At 36.6% G+C, this 24,789-nt stretch overlaps 1 protein-coding gene across 4 annotated transcripts in view; it reads right to left on the bottom strand.

The window, feature by feature from the left end:
- DISC1 (DISC1 scaffold protein) overlaps positions 1-24,789 on the bottom strand; it is a 191,135-nt gene that overhangs the window by 85,865 nt on the left and 80,481 nt on the right. For all 4 annotated transcript variants that reach the window (XM_077782108.1, XM_077782110.1, XM_077782111.1 and 1 more), the window contains exons 8-9: positions 24,136-24,238; positions 13,321-13,509 (exon numbers count right to left, since the gene is read on the bottom strand). In XM_077782108.1, coding sequence (XP_077638234.1) covers positions 13,321-13,509; positions 24,136-24,238 — 292 coding nt within the window. The remainder of the gene's footprint in view (positions 1-13,320; positions 13,510-24,135; positions 24,239-24,789) is intronic.

Genomic DNA, 24,789 nt, shown 5'->3' with positions numbered 1-24,789 from the left:
GCTCAGAATTTAGAGCTTTTTTTTTCTACTGCGAGATGCCTGGCATTTATCAAGAGATGGAGAAGTATTAAAATACAAGCCTTACATAATGCCTAATGGTAGAAAGGGGGTATAAAATAAACATAAACATAGAGAATAACAAAGATGACAGGCTCTGGGCATTAAGAACTTTTAAAACAACTCCCAAAACCCCAGAGAATTTAAGAAGATAGAGGTCTTCTTACTCTTTTATATTTCATTGAAAGGTATAAGAGGATGCCTGGTACACTACAGGGGGATGTTACAGAAGCACAACTAAACTAACAAATGAATACTCTGATGGTTCTGATCTGCAGTTCAGCATTTTAGCCCTGTCAATAGAATAGAAACTATTAATAATAAAAATAAGTATTAATGATAATACAAAGTATTTTAACTTAGGAAAAATCCTGCTACCCTGGTATTTATCCTGCAAAATTGTGAATATGTCTTCCACTTAGACCATTGAATATTGGTGTTCAAGGCCAGGCAGACAGCTTGTAAAATGCTCTATGCTTTTAAAGTTCTGTGTTTTCCTGTGGTTTCCATTTCCCCAATCAATCCATTCTTATGCCACATAAGTAACCTCAGCAGGGGTCACCATGAGAGGCAAAATGCAAGCAGTATAAGAATGAGGAAACACCTACATACTGGGCCTTTGAGGAATGGAGTCAGAGAAGGCTTCTGTATGACATCTTCTTTTAAGAACAAATAAATCAGTAAGAGTATGGTCTTGGTGAACTGTACCTGTCCTGGAAAAGGTGTGAAATTTTGCTCCATATGATTAGGAGCTCAGACAAGCAGGACTTCAATGAATTACTGAATTGCGAGAAAACAATTTCACATAGTGTAAGATGGAGATGAAAATAAACCATGCAGAGATTGAAAAGTATTGTGAGCTAGTAAATTTAAAAAAAAAAAAAAAAAACATAAAAAAAGGAAGGAAAAGGAATAAAAAACATAGAAAAAAAAGGAAGGAAAAGAACCAGGCATTACTACACAGCTCAATTAATTTTAACAGTAGCAGAAAATGTTGCCATAGTGCATTGGGCTTTATTTGTCTAAAAAAAAATACCAAAACAGGAATAGCTTCTCTAGTTATCATTCTATTTGTAAAACAACAGTTCCAGAACACAAGTCTACAAGAGGCTTTTGCTTTTGATGATTCTGTTCCTCTGCAAAACACAGAAAGATCTCTCTGAACTGATTCCAGCTGCACCTACATATAAAAAAACCCAAAGAGTTGCTGGGCATTTACAATAAAATCCTTTCTAAACTCTGGCTAAAGATAACTGTCCTGTCAGTTAAAAGTGGTTTTTTTTTGTTTGTTTGTTTTGTTTTTAAATCTAAGGTTGTCAGCTTCAATTATCAGCCATTAGAAAAGATCACTTCTGCTTTTGTCTATCACTATAAATATGTTTCCACTATCAAGTTCTGGTATCTGAGGAGGTAGTTGCAGGCTATAACCAAAGGATCTCAGACTTCTGTTCTTGAAACTGAACAAAGATGGCTCATATCTACAATTGGTTTTAATCAGCTTCATTGGCAGAAACTGTTAGGACACGTGGGCTTCATTTATAATTTTCCTCTGGTCTATAATCCATACTACAGACAGGTTGCAGGAAAAATCTTTTTGAGTATTGGCCAATTTGCTTTTGAAGCATCCCTGGACTACAATACTGACACACCATCCATGCTTTTTTGGGCTGGCAAAAGACTAAGTCAACTACTTGCCAAAAACTGTCAAAAACTCAGTTCAGCACTGTACAAAGCTGGAGGAATTGTTGTGTCCCTGTCTAGAATTTTGTTATTTTCAGGTTTTCCCCAGACTGTCATTACTTACCACATAAGAAGATAGGATATGGAGAAAAAAAAGAGCTAATGTAATAAATATCCAGATCTATGTTTTTGCATTGCAATCTAAGGTACTGAAAAGGACAATACCACTTTTGATGTTTCAGCCAGTGTCTACAGCTTACGTAGAGGGCATCTCTCCCACTGGAATTACATCCTTCCACCTAAGGATGTGGCTGACCACTTCATGAACTAATGAACAACTATTTGTTACACCAGTACTCACAGAGTTTTTTTCAGAGGTACTGAGTAGAAGTGAATCAACTTCACACTTCTAATATTTTTCTGCTGGCACAAGAAAATTTTTATTTTGATAACTAGATCAAGGAACATTTAAACAGATTAAGAACTACATCAAGAACATATATACCTAGAAGATTCACACTGGAAAACTGAAAATACAAGAGCAATACATTTCATTTAGGTCATTTATTACTGCAGTAACAAAATGATTCTGTTGGAAATTCCACATTGCATATGCTCTGACTTGTAAATAAATATTTTTCTCCTAACTACAGAGAAGCAACATCCTACAATAATAATTTAACCATAAAAGTCAAAAGGCTGTTAAGTTCCCTGAACTAAGATAACAGCAATTAGCTTTTAGCTTAAACATTAAAACATTAAAAATAAAACACCTGACACTTTAGCAGAAAATAACTATCAACTTCAAAATTTATCATTTTGTCGTAAAGCTGAAGGTATAAGAATGTCTGACCAAGTCCTGCTCTTCCTTATGTGGACTGCACTTTCATCAAAGTAAGATGGCCTGCATCCAAAGAGCTCAGCCCAGAAACAGATGCTGCAGTTTCAGTGTTGAGAATGCCAGAGGTGAAACCCTGAATGCTGCTGAAACTGGAGGCAAAACTCTTACTGGTATCAATGGATCAGAATTCCTGCCTCCATGCATTTTCACAATTCTCTCTCCAACAAAACATTCAAAATTAAGAATACGAAAAATCTAAAATAACTGCTGTTTCCAGCAGGATTTAACATCTTCCAAAGGTTCTTAAAGTTAAGGAGACATGGCTGGTGAATATTTGCTCTTCTCTGGCACAGTGCACGGATTATTTTTCTCTGTACAATGTTTTAGAACACCGGAAGTGGGAAAAATTAGTAGATAAAATGTTTCTATGACTTCTGATCCAGACACAGGATTGTTTATCTGCACAAAAATATACATAGCTTCAGCCTATCATTTCCAGCTCACACTGTTAATTATATTTCAATACACCTCACTAGATAAGAGGTATAATTCAGCCAAAAGCATATAAAGGTAGTAGTCCAAATTATGCAAGGTGTCTTGCAGCTGATAATTCCAACAGGTAATGAACTGTTTAATCTTATGCAGCTTGGCAAATATGCCTGTTTATCTTTACCCAAGCCTTCAACATGCACATCAAACCAAAGATATAATCCATTACTACGATGAGTGAATCTTCTTTTCAGTTAGCATCAAAGTTTTAATTATATTCTACTACAATATTTTTGCGTAAAGAAAGAAACCAGGTTCAAATGCAACAACAAAAAAAGCAGCATTTAAAATATTCAGCTCTGTGAATTTCTTACATTTCTTACATGATCTCAGCCTATCAGCAGAAATCTGGCAGGCCATCAGAAACACTGATCACAAGCACCTGCTGCACATGGGCCACAGATTCTTTGCAATTATAGATGACAAAATCCCTGGGCCTTATACTATCACCTGCTGCTATTGTCTCCAGTGCCCAAATACTGAGTCTGTGGAGCACACACCTGACAATTGTGATTACAACAGGATTGTAACAGAAGCAGTGGCTACATCCACCTCCTACAAGGAAACTGTGGCCCAAATCCACTGAAACATCAGCAAACTGCCTCTGCTCCTGCTCAAGTAAGAACAGAAATCAAACCGAAGGACACGGAGTTCCAGCTCCTAACTCCAGGCATTAGTGACCCCTTGGTTTTCTGCCTTTCATTCCTGTTTATGTCTCCAAGGACAGAGAAAGAAAATTCTTGGGTGAAAACTTGCAGTTCCTGAACCGGAGATGGAAGGTACTTAACTCTGCTCTAAATAATAAGAAGATTTCCTCTGTCTTAGAATAATCAGTTAGGATTTAATGGAAGTACAGAAAAAGACTAAAAGCTCAGAGATGTAAATACATTTTCTTTGGGGAATCAAAGAACAAAAAATATCTCTTTCTTCCATATAAATTCTCTGTATTTCTACTTGTCTATCTTGATAAAAGGTGTAAATTGGAAGAGGTTTTCTATTGTAAAGTCTTCTTTACTGTACTACATCCAGCATTAAAATAATTTTAGAGACAAAACTCAGCTCTTCTAGAAAGGGTTAGCATTTCAGTGGGTTTACTGTAGATTTACCATCAGGTATTGTATTATACCTCCCCCCACCTTTCAAAAAACATCAATTACTCCAGATTTGGTTATACTTCTGCATATCTGTGGGTATTAAGCCTGCAAGCATGCATGGTGCTTGCATGGTGGAACCCTGTGGTGATTGAAGGAACAAACTATACAGCAGACAGTAATTTCATTCACTTTAAATAGTTAAGTAAAAACTCTGTTTCTATAAAGTTTTTAAAATAGGGATATTACCAGCTTTGACATTCATTTATATGGTATCTTTACTACTCTATTTGCAAATACCTCAAAGAAAACCTTAAACCAAAAAAAGCAAGAAAGAACGAGGCAGAAATTATATCTGAAACATCTGAAAATCAGAAGGAACAAAAACTGGAGAAAAAAACCCAGTATTTCATGTGGAACACCTTGTATTCCAAATGGAATGGTATCCCAGGGATTTCTTTTGCTTAGATGTACATACTTTTCGATGCTGTATCTGAATATTACCAGTCAATATCAAAGCAAAGATGAAAGGCAATGTCTGAGAAAAATAAGTGTCTGACTTCAGTCAGTAAGGTGGATTTACCACCAGTGCAAGGAGGTGTAATTCGTTACAAATTGCATGTATTTATGCAAGCATAGAATTAGATTTTTACACTGTAACTCAAGAACACTGTCAAAACTCTTGAATGAAAATTTTGTGTGAAAATGGACTAAAGTGATAAAATTTTAAATCAAAATACATATATTTGAAAAATATCTGCAATTAAAAGGTTAAATAGTATCTTCACTGTCTCTGCTGCAGTATATTCTTCTTCTAGCACATCAATTTTATGTCAGTGATCCCAGATGACCCAAACCAACATTTTCTCGCTTACAGCTAAAAAAGTAAATAAAATCCAAAACATTAACTGAATAAAAAATGCTGTACTAATTTTATCTCCAATTTGCAGAAAGTCTGAATATTTGAAAGGATAACTGCCTGAGATTGGTTTCACTGAAGTACTACTTGAAAAAAAAATAGCACTATTTCTTAATTATTCTATCCATCTCTATACTAATCCTCAGGAGAAAACTAAATGAGGCAGTGTCCTAATGAGCCCTTTGCACATTTCTGGAACCTGAAAATATCATGACATGTTGATATAACTTGAACAACCTTAAAGAAAAAACCAAAACAAAGCAGCAACAACAACAACAAAACATAAAAACAAACGAAAGACCCAAAGCAAAACCATGCTGCATGACACAGAATAAAAGCCAAAATGGATATAACTTAAATAAATCTGTTAATAGTAGATCAACTGTTCATTGACTTTTCGAATAAAACTTGAAGCTTTTAAGCTTTCCTACTTCCAACCTATTAATGTTTTGGGATCAAGCGTTCAAATACATGCTGTAATCCCATCCAAAAGGCCAAATACATACAGGCATAAAGGCAGTACCTATATGTAATGGCAAAATGAACAGAAACACAAAATACATTCCAAGTGCCTCCATTACCTCATCTGTGAGACAAGGAAAGTAGTATTTACCTTTCTTTGAAAATTCATTTCATCCTATCTGCTAAGTGTCATTCCATGCCACCAATTTTCTTGGTCCTCTTCTGAGCACCCTGCCACCAGGCCCACAGACCTTTTTGTCTGCCTCTGAGCAGCTTGTCAGACACAACATCTTTCTTACAAAACTGGAATTCTCTTAATATAACATGTAGGAACAGCAACTATATACTATCATGAAGAGAGTTACAAATTTCCTAGCATGATATATTCAAGCTCCAGAAGTGGCAAACTAAAGAATGTTTGCTGGTTGTCACCAGGGCTAGTGTCATACTAAAGGAGTTTGAATTACATTGTAAACTTGCTCTAGCTGGCCAATTAATAGAAGACACTATTTTTTCTGTCTTTTTTAATCCTAGCTTTCTATCACCTTAGCATCTCATTCTTTTTCAAACCAGCTATAATCATTACGAGAAAAACGTGAATTTTCAATCTGAGCCCAGTACCTCAGAAGATGCAGCTGCAGAACCAGAATCGAATGAGGAATGATTAAAATTGGTGGCATTTATTTCCACATTTATTCCAAATTTCACTCATCTGTGTTGCTTCTTCCTACTTATTCTGTTGCATTGCTGTCAGCTGAAGAAGCTGAACTAAAAAGCAGAGCAGTGCAGAAACCTGGAGCAGAGAGGCAGATCAGAATTTGATACGACACTCACTCCAAAAGTCTAACGCACTGTGTATATAGCTGGCAGCAGCCTTTCAGATGTAAAGGAATAAGTTGCCTGGAATACTATCAGAATTTTTGTTTGCTTGTTTGCCTGCACAGCAGCACAATAAAGTATCCACACTGCATTATAGGGGGGAGGTTGCCCATCTCCCATTGCAATAGGAAGCTGTTCAGTGACACTATTCACCACTGCATAGACTGCACTTCCATGATTACAACAGAACCACTCTGTATTTCTGTGGCTTTAAGCTCACAAAACTTCAATGTCTTTATCCTTATCCTAGTTAAAGATGACATCATATTCCCTGAAGAGACTCAGCATAAAACTTCTGACTAAGCTTTATTCCTTGCACCTGGTAGATAACCCCCTCTATGACTGCAGCATCAGTATTGGGTAATTTCAGGAGTTATTATTCTATGTGCAATTACCTCATACTGCTGTCCAAAATGTATTACAAAGGCACATAAAACATTTCAATAAAGTTACTGCTATCAGATCTTGGAAGGAAGAGATAGAAGCTTACCTTTGAGCATCACCAGAAAAATGCCCTGATCAAAAGATCTCTACAGATATTGGCAGACTTTGAACCAAGTTGCTTTCTCACTTCAAGCTGCCTGAATATTTCATATTTTCTGCATTACACAGATTTGCATCTAATTATACAGAAAGGCCAGATTAAATTTAATACCTCCATTGCATTTATACAGTCTAAACCTCTATGCTCTAAGTGAAAATCAAAGTATTTTACATATTTAAATGAACAACACCAGACACGATGACCTTTAAAATCACCATTATAAGGAACACAATTACAAGTGACTCAAGACATATGGCAAACTTAATTATACTTAAACATACTGGTTTCCAATCATGACAAAAAATGATGTCTAAAATTAAAATATATTTGAGGTTTTAGTTACAGGAAATGCCTAGCAGAATTTACTCTTTTTATGTTACTAAATTCTATTGATAGTGTTTATCAAGAAAATGCAATGCCATAACATAAAAAACCCTTTAACTCTTTTTAGTTAAATGTTACTTAACAAAGATGATGAGAATGATTTTGTGGAAGCATGACATGAATGAAAATCATTACCTCAAAGCTTGGTAACAACTTGATACACAGTTACTACCATTACAGAATTGTAAGACCAAAAGATGTATAGGTGTATACTTTAATTGTAAGATCCCAGGTGCTTTAAAATGAGCCAAGAAAATGAAACCAATGCTCACAATCAATGAAACACAAATAAGCACAGAGTAAGCATAAGAGTGCAAGTCCATGCAAATGCAGGAACACCAATTTTTCAAATGAAACAGCAAAGAGAATACTAATGAGCAGAGGGTAATTACTCATGCTGTATTTGCCCAAGACAACACAAAAGGAGTTCTGGACTTCCTGGGGGTTTTGTTGTTCCTGTTGTTCTATTCTTTTGGTTTTTTATGACTTTTCCATGCTGCCCAACAGAAGGCTGACAAGCGCTACTCTGGAGCATCAACTGAATGTCAGCTCAGAGTAAAGGATGCACTGCCAGACCATCCCTGCATCACCACCCAGGGTTTTACACCTTCTGTGAAAGCTAAACAGAGGCACCACTCACTAAATCCTGCAGGATCACTGTCTGAGTAGAGATGGCCACAGACATAAGCAATAAGCCATTCAATTTCAATTTCTCCACTCCCTTTAATGACAACAAGCATTTCATAATGGTGTGACAAGCAGAACTTAATGATCTTGCCCAGATTAGAAGTAGAGATACAACAAGACTCAGAGTAGCTTCTTCTTCCTCATAGAAGCCCATCTGTTACACACTATGTGGGTTCTCCTTTAATGATTTATTTAAACAGAAGCAATCAAAGGTTCAGCTCTTCAGTTTAGAATCAGATAATTGCTCAGACAGAGGATGAACTACAGAAACAATACTGAAAGCCTCTTTGGTGTAGAAAAACTAGCATTGAGGAAGAACATTAAAACCAACACCTGAAAAATCAGTAAACAAAACATGGAATCATTCTGGTTATGTCACAGGCACATGGGTTTATGCCATACTTAGTTGATATTTTTGCAACAATTTAAAATGGTGTAAAATTTTTAATAATCTTTAGGCATCTTCAAATAGTATTCCAAAGACCAGTTATGCAGAAAAATAGAGAAGATTTTGTATTACAGGTATCATTAAAAACAAATATTTAAAGAAAGAAAAATGGTAAGTTTCCCAGTGCAAAGTGTTTCTATTGTGTTTCTATTGTAAGACTTTCTGTGTTCCATCTATCAGAATAAAAATGTCTTTGAAACAGAATAAAACTGCTTTGTAGCAAATGGTCATTAATACTTTGATAAATCACATCCTATACAATTGTATATGAAGCATGGAACTTTCTTTTCATAAATATTTCAGTATACAATAGTATTACATTAAGCAGCACCACTAGTGATTTCTGCTGTCCACACAATATTAACTTTCAGATTAATTGCATCCTTCATAACAGTCAAGTTATCAGCTTTTCAAACAATAACTATAAAAACAGCAAATTTTTATTATTCTTCAAAGTCCATTCAGAACACATTTTATTCCTAATTAGTATTCTAAAGCCAAGACATTGGGGTTTATTTTATTTTTTAAAAAGCAGATTAAAAAAATTAACTCAGATTTTTCTTCTGTTAAAATGACAAAACACTGTGAGATATTCTGTGCAAGCATGCAAAGTGTGTGTATTGAACAAAAGAAAGTAAAACTGAGTGTGATAGAAATTTCCAGCATCCCAAGAAACCCCTCTGCTAAATTTAGTTTGTTGTTTATAAAATGTATTTGTTCAATTCCAGAAAGCTTTACTGTACAAGCAGACTTGGTAAGAGCTGTAGGACTTACACAAGCACTTTCTAAGACAATAAAAGTCAAGGATGGAAACAAGAGTTGAGCAGAGACTGGAATATCAGCCTTCAAACAGTAGCTTGGGTTTTGGTGTTTTTTAAAAGGGTTAAAAAGCTACTTTTGTGTGCATAAAGCCTTTATTTTATATTTCCTCTAGAAATGAATGCAGTATAGAAGTTCTACTTAACATGACTTGGCAAGCACAACCTAGCAATTAGCTCGGGAAGCAGGGTGTCCCCTAGCTGCATGTGTACATACATTACTTACAGGAGGTGCTTTCCCAAAAGTGTAATTGGGGCAGAAAAAGACTGAGAGCAGCCAGGAAAAGAACTCAACAGACAAGACAGAAAAATTTGCCCATCACTACTAGTGATGAGAAAACCACAACAAGAGGGTTGGTTTCATTTCCAGCCCCAGGTTACTAATGCCAATCAACCCAAGCTGGGATTTAAAAGCACAAGCCAACAGTTTGGCAGACAGGCAAGTAATTAAGATTCACTTGTCTGGAACACAAGTTTGGTTGTTTTGGGTTGTAATGCAGTTCTTTTCTTTGCCATAACAGAGCCTTCTGGCTTTATAAGACAGGTCTGCTCAGTGATCAAGCACAAGACCTTCAGCAATTTTCCCAGAACCATCACGTCTTCAGCTGCGGTCCAGAAGAGTATAAAGCCCACACAGAATCACAGCACCACTTGGTTTCACATGCTTATTGCAAGAGATTGACTCAATCAGGATTGATGCTAAACCATCAGCTGGGAAAGTGTTTCACTACCGTTTCAGGTAGAATTACATGACTTCTACGTCTCTGGCTTTCCTATCTGTATAATGGCAATAAAAGTTGATCATTTTTATAGCACCATTTTGACGGCCTCAGAAGAAAGTCAATGTCTAAAGGGCAAGTTAGTACTATTCATCCTAAAATGCTAATACATACCATTACTTGTCAATGCTTCTATTATCTAGTATGAAAAGCATATTTTTTAGCATCTCTAAAAATACGAAAGGATTTTTTTGTCAAATTTCCTTCATAGAAAGCACTGACAGCTCTCAGAGCAGTAAGCCAAGCCTGATTTTTGCACTACATCTGCAATATCTTTTATATTTGGGCAGCTGGCACAGAGTGAGAAAATTCATTAACATGCTAATGATGTGTCCTATTTAAAATTCCAGCTCTGATTATTGTGTGATTAAGTCTCTTCCCTTGACGTCTGCTTTCTTATATCTGCATTACTGTGAGAAATCAACAATTATTAATGAAATAAAAAATAGGTGACCAATTTATATACAAGATAAAGACAAACATACACACATTTTAGCATTTAAATTTTTTTTTGTCTAATATTTTCCATAGAAAAGAATATTATTTCAGTAAAAGAAAAAAAAAAATCAAAGTTTTCAAGAAGCTCACAGGCACAAACAACAATTCAAGTGCCAGATGACATAGAAATAGACATGTATAGGACCTAACCCTAACGTAGTGCACATGTTGGGCAGGAACACAGAAGAAAAGGCAGAACTGCCTTTCTCTGCAGCAACACAGATTTTATTGGCATAAATGAAACACCAGGCCTAAGGCTGTGAAGTAAGTCAGGTCAGCTACCCCAACTCAAATCACACCTTTCATAGTGCAGACAAAGCCAACACAATTATCTCCAGTTCTTTCAAACAACTGCAAAAAACAAATGGCAACAAAATTGTATTCCAATTCTTTTTGCTTTATTCTCTAAACATAGAAGCACTGTGCAAAATAATACTGCTCTGCAAAGGTGGCCTCTTTTCCTCAAGACACCATCTGCATACTGTTTTCCAGAGAGTATCTGAAGGCTTACATTCAGATAAATGTGTTGGTATCAAACTCATGTCAGTGTTCTCAAAAATTTTCATTTTTTAAAGGTGAAAGTAGGATTGATCACATGTAAAGAGGTCAGGGATGATGGAAAGGGAAGATGTCAGGTTTCAATTTATGTATCTCAGACTAGTATCTGCTTGACAGCATTTTATTTTAACACAGTAATAAATATTGTGTTATATTTTGTGAATAAATTTCTCCTTATGCTTACAGAATCACAGGAAATTAAAAGAAAATCTACAGAGTAAACACCCAGTATATGTCACAAATTATGAGACACTAGAGGTCAGGTAAAGAAGGGATCTCCTTTCAGCTGTATAAATGCAAAAGGGAAAAAAGAGTTCATGAACTTATAATATTTCTGTTGCTTCAGCAAGCATATTGCACAGGCTTAATTTAAAACCCTGCTAAATTAAAACACCAATGAGAATGTACATGCATATTATAGGAAGTTTAATTGTCCTAAAATTAAAGAGAAACAAAATGGGCTGATTAGAAGGTCAGAATCCTTTTCAACTCTCTTGAAAATCCAAGGAAAGAAGCATTGCCTGATGTGCATTTCTGGGTTTGTATCACAATGCACTACATTTGAGGAATCATTTTCTAAAATTTTATCTAGATTCTAAAAAAGCAAGTTCTTGTCTAGAAGTGTGTGTGTGTATGTATACATTATTCCTTGCATTTTTAAAACATTGTCTTAGATGTATCCAGCTGCCTACAAATCTTTTTGCTTCTAAGCTAGCTCTGCTTATCCATCTGCCTATGAAGAAATTTCATATGCTTCTAAAACAGAGACGCCTTCCTATCTTCACCCAACCTACTCTCATAAGATCCTGAAAAAGGAAAGACATTTCAAAATCCTAAATCTTTAAAGTAGCTCTCAGTATTGTATTTAGTTTGGAAATAATTATAGTAACTGTACATTTGTAGTCAATCCAATATTACTGAGCCTTTTCACTTAAGCAAGCAGCAGGGCCATTTTATCTGCTTCAGTGTCAGGATTGAGCACAGCAGGCAAGAAGGTCAAGTCTAGGAATGACTTTGCCATTTGATAATTTGTCAGTAGCTTTCCCAGTAATCGCAGGCAACCTCCCCAGTTCCACCATGACACTACAACCCAAGCACACTGCTCACAGTTGTGTGAGAACAGCACTTGGCAACTTGTTTAAACTCCCCCTTAAACACACATTTACTATGAGAACTCTTGCTTTCAGAATCAGGAATCTCTTGCACCTCATATATTCAGACCCATCATCAAATGTGCTACGTATGTATGTACTGAGCATTTAGTTTTATATACTAAACATGTTCCTATTGTCACAGCCAGATACATCTACTGCTTCTGTATAAAGACTACGTGTCCCTCTGTATGGGAACAAGAACAGTGCCATCATCACTGTAATAAAAATGGGCTTAGAAAGAAAGGTTTTGAGAACTGGGCTAAGACAGATTTCAAAAAGTTGTATATTGCTGGGGTATCCCCTGTTCCTCATGGCCTCCCTGAACTCCAGGGGGAGGATGGGAGGATATTGAACACACTGCTTCTCTAGGTCATTGACAGACTCTCCTCAGAACAATTAGTATGTTCTGTGAAATGCAGAATGATTCATCAAACCCAGCATACCTCAGTGTTGGGAAGGATGAATAAATATAATTGCCTGGCAAAAGATTCACAATAGTACAGCCAGGATGAAAACAATCCCCCCTACTGACTGGACAATACCCTTACCTACAGATAGTTCCAAAAGTCAAATGGACTGTTCTATTTCAACCCCCAAAATGTATGGTTCATCCCACACCTGTAACCTGAAGCATCAGGCGTCTGTGACCCCATTGGCCCAAGTCTTGTTCCAGCCCACCTTGAAGCCCCCTGATAAGGGGTCTCTGAGGGGGCAGACGCCCTCTTGGAACTTCCACCCTCTCCTAGAGCATCCTCTCTACCCCTTGTCTCTCCCCCCCCCATCCCCTCAAGCTTTGCCACGTGCTGCATCTGGCAGCTCCAAGCAAGACCTTTCACCTTCCATAATAAACCTGATATCCTAAGAGAAGCCTGCAGAGATCTCTCGTCTCCATTCATCCAAACCGTCCTGGAACCCCTGGTCCCTACACCTCAGGTCTGAGCAAAAAGCTGTAAAAATCTGTAAACTACTCACCAAAGGCAGTCTCTCCTTGTTCAAGTTCTTGTTTCAGTCTGGTGTAATCATCTTTAATTCTCTCTAATTTTCGCGTATTTCTGGCACTCAGAACCATCAGTTCATTGAGAATTCCTTCCAGTCCCTCTTTCTCGGATGTTAATGACCTTATTTCTTCTGCAAGATCCTTCGCAGTGCCAAAATTACTTCCTGCGTGTTTTGTGGGGACAGGGGAAGAAAGAAGAAAAAGACAATGAAGCAGACACAACATCGGTAGCTTACATAGAAATTCTGGGAAATTAGGCAATTATACTTCCCAATATCAACTGAAAGGGGAAAAAAAAAGAAAAACTGCTTTACAAGCATCCATATAATTAATATTACAAGAATAATAATTGTAGCTGATTTAACCTGACACAAACAGAAATGGTATTTACTTTAATTAATGATAGAATTTATATTTTTTCAGGAACCTGTTTCTAAGGGTTTGCATTTCAAATAATGTCATACTGTAATTCAATGATTGCTGCAGTGTGATCTACCAGACCATTTTCTTCTTTTGGAGGACCCCTCAATGCACAGAATATTTGAAATAGAGGCCATCAACCAGTTGGACCCAGAAGTATTTCCTCTCTGAATAAAGCAGCCCTGTGCTGGTTTGTTTATAAATGACACATTGCATTTCTTAAACAGCCTGCACCTCAAGCAAAGACCATGGGGAGATGTTCTTCTCACAGAACACATTCAGAAGTCACAATCCTCTGCTTCTGGCTCTCCCTGAAGCATGAAATGTCACAGACAGGCAGAACGCCTTGGCAGCACCAGCTCACATTGTTCCAGAGCTTTTAAAAATGTCTGCTTCCTTTGGACAGGGATTCAGGGTAGAAAGTTCAACTCCCAAGTGGTTTAGAGTATAGCCTAGTAACATTTATCTATTTAACTGTTCTGAAACCCATTTTTATAAGCAGCTGGAGAGGAATGTTTCCTTACTTTGCAAAGAAGTCTTTTGTAATAAATAGAAAAGGACAGTGAGATACTCAGTCATTAAATTAAATAGCAGTAGAGTAACAATGCTACATTTACATTTTAATGATTGAGATACTTGACTGGGGGGAAAAGAAATAAACCAAAAAATACACACAAAAAAACAAACCACCACCACCACACTTCAACCTAAAGAATTCTTGATAAAAATAATATCCATATACAATTGCCCAATAAAAAAAGATCTTTAGCATGATAGAAGATCTTCAGCAAGACTTAAGCTGTGATATCATCCTAAATTAGCAAATATTTGGTGATATGATCTAATAAGTAAAGGTATTCAGTAAGTAAAGGCATTTATAAGATTCAGCCTTGAAGCAAATACTAACATAAAACAAATCCAGTCACAAGAATGTCTCATCAACTTCTGAAGTATGTGTAATGATTTCAGACTCCTAAAATCACTTTAAAATACCTCCAGCATAATTCAGATGTAAGAGGTTTTTGTTTACACAATATACACTGTTGCTTAGACACAAGACACAACAGATCAACTGAAAAGTGTATTTTCATATATTAACATACAATCCAAACAATCAAATCACATCAGAATATCCTGAATTGTGGCATTACATCTTTTTGACCTGGAGTCAAAGTGTTGGTCATAAAGCTTTAAAAGGGTTGGCTGCTGTTCAGTTTCTTCAAGACAAGGAAGCAATAACAGGATGCAAGTGTTTACACTGGTCAGAAGATGGCAAACCACCACCAGCAGCTGCCAGGAGAGGCTCCATTCCTCCAGAACGCCAGAGCTAACAGGAGCACCTCCACCAAACACCTACAGCCATTCTCCTGGAGCAAAGGCGCTGTTGCAAACTCAAGTGGCTGTATGAGGGCAGCTGTGACAAAGGGAGGCTTGCACTTACCAAAATTTTGGAAAATACTTTATCAAATAAGTCAGGTTTGAAGACTGAGCATTACTAAGCATGATAGTCTTGCTTTGCATTTGGTTTTTTGGTGGTTTCTTTAGTCTCAAGGCTATGATAGTTTCATTCAACCTCTTCCTCATTTAAAGGTGACATTTTCTTGTTTCTTTTTAACAGGCCGAAAGTCCTTCATTTCTAATTCCCATTTAAAGCCCTATTTGCCTCTTCTGTCTTACAATTACAATTAAATAACTATAAACAGGCTTTACAAATTGTAGGATCACATGGCTTACCAGAGCTTTACTGGGAAACAGCACAAATTTTATTACCCTAATTTGTCATGTTTCCAAATGGGTAAAACAAAGCCGCAAAATAAGCAAGACAAAATCACTGGAAAAAATGGCAAATATTCAGATGCTTCTAAGGTAACAAGACTTGAGTCCACCTTTATTCACCTGAACTTATCCAAAGCATCAGAGCATAGGAGCCTTAATAAAACATGAAGGTGAGAAAATCTTCATTAGAATCTGGTGCCTGCTGTTACATTTCAGGGGACAGCAAGGAAAAAGGTATGATATTGCATATGAAAGTTTTATATATACTGAATGGATCTGAATTCTCAGAGGAGAAGTTTATGTTGAAACTGATGCCATAAGGAAACAGCACCAGATACAAACCCAAAAGCAAAAGACACCTTATCTGCTACAGTTTCCCATGACAGCAAAAATGTCTGTAAGTCTGCAATGGAAATTCAGAAGAGCATAAAAAAACTGCGGCATCACAAGTACCATTATCAGTGAGTCTGACCTCAGTCCCAGTAATGAAAGTAACTGCTTTCTACATGCCATAAGAAGGTTGATTAAAAATTAATATATAATCCATAGCTGCCAGCATTGAAAAACATGCCCTCCTGGGCTGGCTTTTTGTTGTTGTTTTGTTGTGGTCTGTTGTTTTTGTTGTTGAGATGTCACATTGGATGTCATACAAACATTCTGAAAATGTATGTCAAGATATTTTATTCTGCTGTTCCTCTCAAAATATTAAAATTCCTCTTTTTGATAATTTAATAATTAATTTGCCTAAGTGAACACATTAACTGTTACTTTGTTCAACCACTTGGAGCTATGTTTTACACAGCCATACCAGCGAGAGAGCTCTGGTTGGCTGATAGTAGCCAAGTCATTCTAACTCTTCCCAGGAAACTCAAAAATCACACAGCCAATAGGACTGTTCGCTCAGAAAATATGTACAGAGAAAACAAAGCTAAGGAATTAATAGCCTAAGACCAAAGCTGAGACTCTGATCTAAACCAGGACATGGGGCAGAGATTCTGTGAAGGTGACTGAAGAGCAAGATGCCACTTTTCCCATCTTTCCTCCTGTCTCACAGTGATGGTTGCTACAGATGTACAATTCTATTTTAGCCACTGCATCCATGTCCATATAAACACACTGGGTGAAAACTGGGGCAGCAAACTTGCAGTACCCAGTGCTCTGAACAGGTAAAATGTTTGCAGTGCACTGTCATAAGGAACTGAGTATGTACACTTCACTTTGTGGGACTGCACATTACCATTATCTCAAAAGACAGCAACAAAAAAGTTAAATCTTCCTCCTTAATCTTACCCTCTGGGGCTCTCTCCTCCCATGCATCCTTCATCCTCTACAGAAAGTGACAATCAGGTAAGCTCCAGCAGCTTGATGTGAATGCCAAAAATATCAGCCAAATCAAGAACAACGATACACAGAGGAAAAATAGCAAATACTTCTAAAAATCTCCAGGTAGAAAGTAGCTATAGAATTGTTTTTACTTAGTGTAAACATTAGTATATTTCTCCTATTTTTAAAATTCTACTGGTATGGTTACAGCTAAATAGTACTCTGCACATCAAATACATTTTTTTAGATTTAGTTACATGCCACAAACTCATGCCCATTATAACACCTCATTGTCAGATTTTACTGTATTGGGCAGATTGTTGTCCATTTAGTAGTCTTGAACTAAAATATCATCATTTTGATACCATTTGTCAGCAACAAATTAATTAAAAATACGGCTTGACATCTGTGCAATTTTACCAAAAAAACAAGAAATATGTTATTAATTAAACTTTATTAAATATTTCTCCTTTCAAAATATAAGACAAAGGGTCCAAAAAATTTTTAGTCACACTTTTTCTCAAATTTATGGCAGAAGTTATATACATTCAGAGTTACCATTATTTATACTTGAAGCAGAGACAGAAGTCTAAGTCCCACTGAAAATATATTCATTGTAGTACAAACAAAGGAGTAATTTTTTTTCATTAATAATAAAGCATATTTGACACTAGCCTAAATGTAACAAGGAATAGACTGGTCATTCTTTATCATTATCTATAAATTAATTCTTCATATACTTACAGCACTACCTTTAATAATTCATAAGTGAAAATTTGCATTTTAGCTTAAGGCATTTGCCACCATAGTATTTATCAATGGTACTGGAATTCAAGGCTGAAAATCTTCCACCCTGTGATTAATGAGGATACAAAGTGATTTCAACACCACAAAAGAAATTGAAGGAAATAAATATCATTCACCTACACACAAAGGAAAGGGAAAAAGCTAAAGACATGACAGAAATGTAAGATTCTGGAAGGACTGCCAGTGTATTTGCACCTCTGAAAAAATAAACTGCAAATGAGGGACAGTCTACCATCTCCTGAAACATTTTACAGAAATCCAGCATATTTGAATTGCAATTATTGTTTTTAAGCAATAACACATGTCAATGCTTTTATGAAGCTAACACAACTACATGATTGATATGATTCTGAAAGGTAAATGTCAGCTAGAAGAAGGTGAGAGACCCCACAGATATATATTTGGAGGAGCAATTCTCAGTCACAGAGTGTCTCTTGTACCTGGACTGAATCAGTCACCATGGAACAACTCAGGAATAATTAAAAAAATAAAAATAAAAATAAAAATAAAGGAGGGGGGCAGCAAGGAGCCCAAATAAATAAACCCCAAGTAATAACATTTCAAATCAGTAGTAACAAAGGAGAGAGAGACATCACTGTCCCCTTCCACAAGTGTTTTCTCTCATGAACTCCAGACCACAGAACAGCCTTTCTACAGGGTGATAGCACCTTCCCTTCACATCCAACATGTCTCCTTTGAGCAGAAAACCACAGAAAAGAAGCTGCCAAAGAGATAACTTGACCTTCTCTCCTGCTCCAGGGATCGCTGCTTAGGTAAGAGGAGTGAAAGAGAGTAAGTTTCATGACTGACTTCTCCAACAGAAGAAAAGCTTTTCTGCTGTCTGGTCACATGTCATGCTGGAACTTCAGCTACAATGAATTACCCCTGAAGTTCTGAAAAGTACTGAAAGCCAGTAACATCCAGCAGTCTGACTTGAAAATAAGATTAAAAAGACAAAAAACATAATGTCCTGGTTTTCAGCTGGGATAGAGTTAATTTTCTCCTTAGTGGCTGGTACAGTGCTGTGTTTTTGATTTAGGCAGAGAATAATGATAACACATCGATGTTTTTAGTTGTTCTTAAGTGGTTCTTAGCCTAAAATCAAGGACATGTCAATTTTCCATGCTCCACAAGCAAGTACACCAGAAGCTGGGAGGAAGCACAGCCAGGACAGCTGCTCCAAACTGGACAAAGGGACATTCCATACTATAGAACATCATACTCAGCAAATAAACTGGGTGGAGTTGGCTGGGAGGGACCAATAGCTGCCTGGAAATGGGCTGGCACTGGTCTGTGGCTGGCAAGCATCACTTCTGGCTGGGGACAAACCACAACACAGAGCTGTCTGAAGTCTGAGGGACCATTTGGGAGTTGGTTTGGGGGACTCACTAGCATTATTTTTCAAATGAGTTAACAGGCATGCCAAAAAGTACACTGCTTGCACCAACACATGGTGGCAAATTTTATTGCATGGTATAAAGTGAGTGTTGTGGGAAGACATGACCATACACAGCATTGAATGCTGGAACCAGGCACTGCATTCATGAGGTAGAATTAATCTCAATATGCCTCTGATCCATCAACCCAGGCTGCTGCTGGAATCAGGGATAGGAAACTGTGGAACCAGCTATGTCACCTGAAAAGATGCAGCCCTCTATAGGACTCCAATTCATCACAAAACTGGACCTTCATGAGAAGGCACAAAGAAGCATTGCTATTTTTGCCTCTAAGGCTAAGCAAGTTCTGCAAACATTACCTCCACAACTACCTCAATTCTCAGAAACAGAAAAGCTGAAGAAACCAGGAACACCACTCCCTTCCAGTGAAAGACAAATTAAGAGCTGTATGCAGCACATCTGGGGAAGAACTCGGCATCATACCAAGAACTCTGTGTCCACTTGTATTTCTGAATAAAATGACAGACTACAGCAGGAGCATGAAAACAAGGCATCCACATTAACACAAACCACTGATGGATGGCTGAAAATGCCCTTCTGCCTGTACTGGCATCTTCCAGCCTGATGGCTCTGTCTCCTCTCTAACATACTCATTCCCAACAGGAATACTTAGCACCAAATCTGGAAAGCTGGGGGGACCTTTTTCTTACAGCTGGATCCATGCAGGATTTGCCCAAAATGAGCATCAAACAGCAGCCAAAGAGGCAAGAGCCCTAAAATTCAGCTTTGTGAAATATGCTATCTTGTATTTATGTCATGTTATTTATAAAACTATGCTTTTACATTGACATAAGGAAAAAAACCTTATTGCACTGGTGGAAATCATTCCACAACATCATTTCCAAGCAGCTCCCACTTGCCAGTACTTAATGAAATACAGGTAATGATATTTATAGGCCCATGACACATGGTCTCTTACTAGTATAGACAATTTAAAGATTTTCAGACTTCAAGTCACCTCACTCTAACTTCTGTTTGGACCTAATCTGTGTTTTCAAAAACAGAAAGTTAACAACAAGCAGTTCATGGATAACTACATAATAAACAGAGTATTTCATGCATGCCTCCTTAGCTTCCCATTAATTCACTTTCCAGCTATCTAGTCGCATAATAATATGCATTCTCGAGAGAAAAAAAATGTTCTCAAAGAGTCTATGAAAACCTTGTAAAATGTACCTCCATAAACTTCTTTTATTCAAATATAGGAAAGAGATGAAACAGGACTAAAAATTAATTTTAGTTTGCATCTTCCCTCCTATTCCCAAATTATTTTCTCACTAAGGAAACAACAGAAACACACCATTTCTTATTATTTCCTCTTGTATAAAACAGCTCAAAGCATGAAAATAAATTTCAACAGTATTTCTACAGTTATGTTTACACTTGCTTAAACATCATCTTATTTTATTAATCTTACCAGCTTCAAATTATGTAATCTAAAATTTATTCCCTAGGAAAGTTTTTTGCTAAATAGTAACACGATACTGAAAGAAAGAACAGAGTATCACGTACTGTCACGTTCTCCCTATAACTGATTACAAAATTTTATGAGCATGTTAAGAGCCACTGTAAGAAGCAGCTGTTAGAAAAATCACATGCAGGTTTCTAAGCACATACATTAAAGTGTTTTTTTCTTAATTAAGAAAGACCTACTAGATGCTAAACTATAATAATTCATTAAGGAAAATTTACAAATGTGCATATCAACAGTAACATTTCATGACATCAGGAGTACTTGTTACCTATAATTACCTAAAGCTACTGACTTAATAACTGGAACAATATAGGATCCTTCTAATTATCTTTGGAGGAAAATTCTGGACGAGCATCTCCAGAGCATTAACTATTAGTTATTCTTCCCAACAGGCCAATAAGATGTAAGTAAGGTGTTGATATGTTGATATAAAGATTCTGAATTGTACCTGTTGATAGAAATACCTCTTGAACATGTAAGCATGGGCTTCTTTTCTTTTTCCCATAAGAAAACTCACTGGAATTTAATTTTATTTAGTTTATGGCCTTCAATAATCCAAATATTCACAAACTTTCTTTTTTTCTCCTGCAAATTTAATTTTATACTTCTCTCCAGGATGAAACAATAGGAGAGACATTTATATGCATAGTATTGTCTCTTATGTCTTTACAGTATCATTTATCATATAGCCTTAAATTCCACGGTATTGCATTGATAAGACTATTAGAACTTATGCTTGCATTGCATTTATCATGGTATTTTCCTCCAAAAATAATATCAACTATATTCTTATATTTTTGGTGAAAATACATCAATATTTTAAATCAATGTATCTGTATTAGAAAGTACAGTCCATGTAGCAAATGAATGTTGTCTGAAGCTGTCAAGACAGCCGTTAAAGGCTGAGGTATATATCATGCTTTCCAAGTCATCACATCATGAAGCCACCACATATAAGTTCTGAAAGCTAATTTTCACTTAATAACACTATTCTTTAGCTCATCTAACTTTTAGGATAAAGTCATCTTTTTGCTTTGACGTTGTTCCAAAGTCACTTAACTCTTACTGCTTCCTCAAGAAAAATGCTACTTTAATCAAAGATTATATGACATCTGTGTAGAGAAAAACAGTTGTTCTCAGTATCCATCAGAATTCCAATGAAGAAACTGTCTGAATGAATTATCTGCTACATAAGAAGTAGAAGTAACAGACATTTAACCCTTCCTGATGTTCCCAGACTAATGAAAACCTGGAAATATGGCCACTAAACTTTATTATTACTGTATATTCATATATGCACACTATAATTCTTTCTGAAGTTCATGCTGTTCCAAGACTGTGCATATTACCCAAGTCAATATTCTTTTAACTCCTAACAATTGGGTATATCCAGGCTGTTCATTAACATTATTGGCTGAGAGATCAGGGAATATGCACAAAGTACCTTGCTGAAATCTTAGCCAGTATTTAGACCTGCTTCTTAACTATATCTTCCTTAATAGGTGTCATTCATTTACGCCTAACACAGGAATACACAGAAACTAAAGCAATTTAGCCTTCTCCATTATCCACTATTTACTGGTTTTGCCTTATAAAGTTAAAAAAAAACCCAAAAGATAACAACATAACATATTTTTATCTCTTCCTTCCTCTTCTTCTGCATTTATCAAATCTTTTCTTCCTGATTTACTTCTCTGCTAGCTAGCTGCAACTCACTCTGTACCTTGGCTTTTCTGATTTTATCCACCTCATGCTCTAAGATTAGTTCTGGTGCTTTCAGATTTTTTTTTTTTTCTTTTTTATTTTCAGGTCTTCAGAGAAATAATTTTCTTTTTATTTTTGTATCTCCCCTTGTCCTTTGTATACAACTCCAAATTTTACATAAACAAGTGCCACTACATTGACTAAATGTATCTTACAATGAGGTTAAGAAATTACAGTATCCACTGTCACCAAATTACCTTTCGTCCTTGATTTTTAACCATGCCAGGCAGAATTTTGCCTTAATAACAAATTAGGATTGTACCAGAGCCATTAAAATTCACTGAAGTAAAAGTAAAAAAAAGAAACAGTCCTTTTATAAGTACAAAGAAATTGCACTGATACTTCTTAAAAAGCATCCAAAGGCAGTCAAACAATTGTAAAAAACAGTTTATAGAAAGAGAAGCATTAAATTGACTTTGGAATTCATTCCTGAAACAACCAACCTCTTTTAAAAGCTAACAAGTATAAAATGCTGTTATGAATGTTTTGGAAATGATCCTTAAGCTGTCATTCACTCTCTCCAAGTGTCAGACTGAGATACAGCTTTTCTGGCCAACTGCTTCCTACATGTAGTCTGTAGTTCCTACTGCATGTCCAGTTTATAGGCTGTTTTGTTCCCAAGCCATAAAACCCCTTTTCTGAAAGTCAGAAAGTCACCTACATTTAAACAGTCTAAGGGTAGAGAAGGATGATTGCCTGGTTTACCTCTTACAGGTTGAGAGAAAAATTAAGAGGATTTCCATTTTAAAAAGGTATTATGAGAAGAAAGGAAACTGAGCATGCTCAGCACCAATACAGGATCTGGGCTTTAGTTTCCCTTAAGACTTTGCTCAAGCCTGACATATCCACTTCTGGCAAACAAAACATGTGACAGTGCCCAAGGTTTCATTTTAAAGTAATATGTGTGTGCAATATAGATTCTTGTATATAATTGAAAAGATAAATCACATATGGAGAGCTACACCTCATCTTGACATGCATCAAAAACCCTTTACCCTTTCTTTACTTGGTGTAACACTGGAAAACTCCTTGTGCTTGAGTCCATATTTCCTTCTACTCAGCTTCCCCTCTGAGGAAGGTGGTTAGCAGAGACAGCCCTACTGAAACATTTGCTGAATTAGAAAAGCCACCTCTTCCAACTTAGAAGAAAGGGCTGTGATCTGCCTTTTTCCCTTGGTGAACAGCGCAGCAATTCCAAGCAAGTGGCATGTAAGGCTGTTATGTACCACACTCTGTAATCACATTTCAGTGTTTTACTGGTTGCAAATAATATGCATGAGTGCTCCAAGGATGAAAGTGCTCTTTTGCTGCCAACATTAGTTGTTTAATGATCTGAACAGCAGAAGCTGCCAATTATTGTATTCCATTCTAAAGTGTCATTTAAAGCCAGAGTTGTAGTTATGATACCTTAGCTATACATTTACAACTTAGCTAGAGAGCTCTAAGAACGTAACTTGAGGAGTCCTGGAACAGTTACTGATGATTACACATCAATTTCACCTATGGAAAAATGCCATGTGTTTTGCATGTTAATGGTCCACCTCACAGCATCAGCTTTTCCAGTAGTTCCAAACTGTGGAGAGGGACCTGAAGTACCTTACACAGGGCATGGCATAGCCATTGTTTAGTTCTGCCAGGCTGGTCAAGACTTCAAGGGATCCACTCAAGCACATGAACAACTTTCCCTAACAAGTCTGTTATGAAGAGGTCGATAACCACTCTAATACATTCATTAACACTGTTAATCCTTCTCATCACTTAAAACTTACCTGAAACAGCCAGCATTTTGGCTTCAAGTAGAGCTGGTAGTTGAGTCTCAATATCACTCACTTTCCTCCTCAAAGTACTGCAGAGTTTCTGACTCGTGCAAACCTAAATTGAGGCAGACAGCCATGATATAGAATTCATTCATGTAAAAGTATAAGGCAGTTGAAATGGGGCTTCAAATGTTCTTGGCTAACAGACATGACATAACATCCTGCAGCAAGGTAAAAAAGCTTAATAAAAAGTGATGTCTTTACAGAAACACCCAACATTGAATCAAAATGTCCAGGGTGTGCTGCACATTCTATTATTAAAACAGGGAATGGTATTAGCATTAGCTCCCTGCATGAGAGAGGACATGTTTCACTACTACCTACTGAGGCTGCACACAGGAGAATGGCCACCTCACAAATTCTGCACAATTTCAGCATTAATAATCATGCCCATAGTGGAGCATAAGTAAACCAGTATTTGGAGATTAAAACTCCATAACATACAATGTGCACTGATTTTTATACAATATATACTGTGCTCTGCATTTTAACTGAAAAAAGGAAAGGCAGCCTTATTTTTCAGACAGGCAACAAACAAGGCTATATCAGCTTGATACTGTACTTTGTTTCACATCAGGACACACGCATGACTAGGGTTCAGGTTTC

This window comes from Lonchura striata, chromosome 3, assembly GCF_046129695.1.
Source record: "Lonchura striata isolate bLonStr1 chromosome 3, bLonStr1.mat, whole genome shotgun sequence".
Lineage (NCBI taxonomy): Eukaryota > Metazoa > Chordata > Aves > Passeriformes > Estrildidae > Lonchura > Lonchura striata.
The sequence above is the reverse complement of the archived record's forward strand: the minus strand, read 5'-3'. Positions and strand labels throughout refer to the sequence as shown.